This window comes from Temnothorax curvispinosus, unplaced genomic scaffold, assembly GCF_003070985.1.
Source record: "Temnothorax curvispinosus isolate PA1 unplaced genomic scaffold, ASM307098v1 QBEX01016942.1, whole genome shotgun sequence".
Classification (NCBI taxonomy): Eukaryota; Metazoa; Arthropoda; class Insecta; order Hymenoptera; family Formicidae; genus Temnothorax; species Temnothorax curvispinosus.
The window spans coordinates 1-3,113 of NW_020226722.1; the positions used below are offsets into that span (position 1 = coordinate 1).

Consider the following 3,113-nt stretch of genomic DNA (forward strand, 5'->3'; position numbering starts at 1 on the left):
GTATATGAGTGTTGTAAGATCTAAGTTACAACTCGTTGGAACTGCCGCTATGTTTATCGCGGCGTGAGTTTGCTTTTTGAGAAAAATCTCAGACACAAATTTTATTAATAATAAACTGCCCGATATTTCAATTTTTGTATATCTTTTTAACAGGAAATACGAGGAGATTTATCCGCCCGATGTAGGAGAATTTGTATATATCACAGATGATACGTATTCAAAGAACCAAGTGATAAAAATGGAGAACTTGATATTGAGGGTTTTGTCGTTCGATCTAACTGTGCCGACGCATTACACATTCCTTTTGGAGTACTGTATCAGCAACAACTTGTCGGATAAGATAAAATTTTTGGCGATGGTAAGTTTTAATAGATATAGATCTATTATCCATCTGAATCCTCGAAAGTCTATAATTTTCTATTTTTCTTTTTTTTCTCTTCTCCGTTTTTTAACTATTAATATGTTTCACGTATTGTTTCAGTACTTGTGCGAGTTGTCGATGCTTGAAGGAGATCCATACTTACAGTATTTGCCCAGTCATTTAGCTGCGTCCGCGGTAGCACTAGCACGACATACGTTACATGAAGAAATCTGGCCACACGAACTGGAACTGTCAACGGGATACGACTTGAAAACTCTTAAGGAATGTATTGCATATCTGAGCAGAACCTTCTCCAATGCTCCAAACACCCAGCAAACAGCAATACAGGAGAAGTACAGAAGCAGCAAGTAAGTAGTAATATTAAAAATTATACGACACGTAATTGTGTGACACGATCTAATAATATAATATTATAATTATATGCCTAAACATGTATATTTTTATAAAACGTACATTTTTTCTTTTCTTATCGTAATCTCGCAGAGAAATTACATTTCTCTTGTAGATTTTAATGAAACCATTTTTCCGTAGATACGGTCATGTATCCTTGCTGTTGCCTCGTAGTACCGAGGCAGTATCGTGCGAGGATGAAGATGAAGAAGAAAGCGCTTAGTAAAGATATTGTCAGACAGACACGGATTAAAATAACTTTTTTTCTGTGTTTAAATTGGTAATTGAATAACGAACCTCCCATAACAGCCTGTACACTGAAAATGAAGGAGGGGATCAGGGCAAGACTGACCTGCCATTCCTACAAAATGGAAGGAAAGCGTACGGTTTATTTCTTTCTGTTAACTCATTGCACTCTGGTCGGTACATTTTGTACAAGAGCAAAATGGTACCTGACTCTCCTACCTTCGTCGCACATTATCTTGTATCATCGTCTTCATACTCTTTAAGTCACGGCTTAACGAAAATTTTAATAGTTATTTTAGAGTTTCGTCATATCAAATACATGAAACTCTAGCAAGAGAAAGGAAGAGAGAGCGAGATAATACATTATCTAGAAATTGTATTTTTATAAGTACTTTTTAGAGGATTGTTAAAACAACAAACGCTTTTGTCGCGATACATGCAAACGGCTAAAAATTCGATTGCAAGTAAACCGCCCCAATAATAAGATTCGATAAGCAAAAAAGCGATTTTGTATTTATTATTATCGTTTTACCGTTAGGTGCACCACCAATTAACGATAAAAACGACGATACTCTATTTGGGATGATATTTCCGCGAAATTAATTTGCAATTATTTCGATCAATTTTTCAGTCCTTGTACAGTTATTTATTTACAACATTCTAGGTACCATAATATCAAATGCGTAGTTTGTTTTATTAGAAATAAGGTATCTTTTATATATATATATCCCTGTATTACATTATATACAAGAATATTAGATTATACGCTGCTGTGCAAGATTACATTGTCAATTCTCACTTGGCATAAATCGGTATTGAATTTCTCTACAAGAACCATACGTGCTATTTTTTTTCCAATCATTCATGATGCATGAATGTAATCGCACACTTGCAGTAATTGATATAGTTTCGGTGATACGTACGTTTTCGACCGTATTGACGTGCAATATTGCACAGCACAATTACCGCATTTTAACACAACGCAAAATACCTAGGTGTTCATCAAATTTAACATGCATGAAAGTATGTTCATATGAAATTTTAAATACAGATATAAAAAAATGTTATGGAATCGTATACCATTACGTATTCAGTTCTATGTCAATCGTAAATTATATCGTCTGCTCCTCAGTTTACTATAGCTGGTGTGTGGATTAGAATTTCCCGGAGATTACTGTTGATGAACTGAAAAGATATAAGTGGCTTCTGAAATAGATGAAGATACAGAATAAAATTTGTTGCAGCTTCCTCACATATGTACGTACACAGCATCGAAAATTACGAATAACGTAAAAAAAAAATGTTATTGAAGTTCGAAAGATATATCGTTTCGTAAGGATAAAACTAAATTTCGAAAAGTAGTCCCATTTGGAAAGTTCTAGTTTTAAACCAAGATTTCTCTCCAATGGAATTCGAAAGTTTAAAACGTGATATATGCGGATGTTTTTTATACTATATTTTCATATATATATATATGTGACAGTGCGTTCTATACCACGTTAAAATATAAAATATTCAGAGCCGTATTAATATAAACATTCGGATTTGACGTAACGCAAAATCGTTGTATCAAACGTTTCCGTAGTGAGTTTATAGACGAGAAAGCATGACTAATATAACAATTGTAAATAATAACAAAAATTCATTCTCTTTACGGAAGTCTTGGAAGGAATAAAGAGGAAGAATGAAACACTGGCACAACAATAATTTTTTTTCTCCACTTTTATACTAAAAATGCTTCAACAGAACCCAAAAATGTATTCATAGAGCAACGTTGTTTCTCGTGTCTTCCGCCACTTCTTAAAACCTCAATAGCTATCTTCATACATCGTGTATTATATAGTTATATTTTTTTTGTGTCATATTTTTCCTTTTCTTTATTTATTAGTATTGATTTGTACTCATTCCAATCCGTTTTTTAATTGATATTCTATTAATTAATTTCTTATAAGTCATTCTCGTTTTTTTTCTATTTTAAATATTAGAAAATGATCAGATCCATACAATGATCGTATCCTCTTTTTGACGATACTTTATCGATCCATTTAATATTTCTGATACAAAGATTAGATCCCAATTCGACGATCTGTATTCT

The 3,113-nt window shown here is 32.9% G+C and overlaps 1 protein-coding gene across 1 annotated transcript; it reads left to right on the forward strand.

Moving 5' to 3' along the window:
• The first annotated feature begins 4 nt into the window (after positions 1 to 4).
• Positions 5 to 2,708, forward strand: LOC112467150 (cyclin-A2-like). Its single transcript, XM_025035631.1, has 4 exons — positions 5 to 63; positions 154 to 358; positions 482 to 729; positions 914 to 2,708. The coding sequence occupies exons 1-4, from the start codon at positions 5 to 7 to the stop codon at positions 993 to 995; spliced, it is 594 nt and encodes a 197-aa protein (XP_024891399.1). The 3' UTR covers positions 996 to 2,708.
• The last annotated feature ends 405 nt before the right edge of the window (positions 2,709 to 3,113 follow it).

Excerpts from the sequence above, each read along its gene's own strand:
- LOC112467150 (XM_025035631.1), top strand. The coding sequence starts at position 5 with ATGAGTGTTGTAAGATCTAAGTTACAACTCGTTGGAACTGCCGCTATG. Across the intron at positions 64-153 it reads GCCGCTATGTTTATCGCGGC|GAAATACGAGGAGATTTATC; the intron begins GTGAGTTTGCTT and ends TCTTTTTAACAG. Across the intron at positions 359-481 it reads AGATAAAATTTTTGGCGATG|TACTTGTGCGAGTTGTCGAT; the intron begins GTAAGTTTTAAT and ends GTATTGTTTCAG.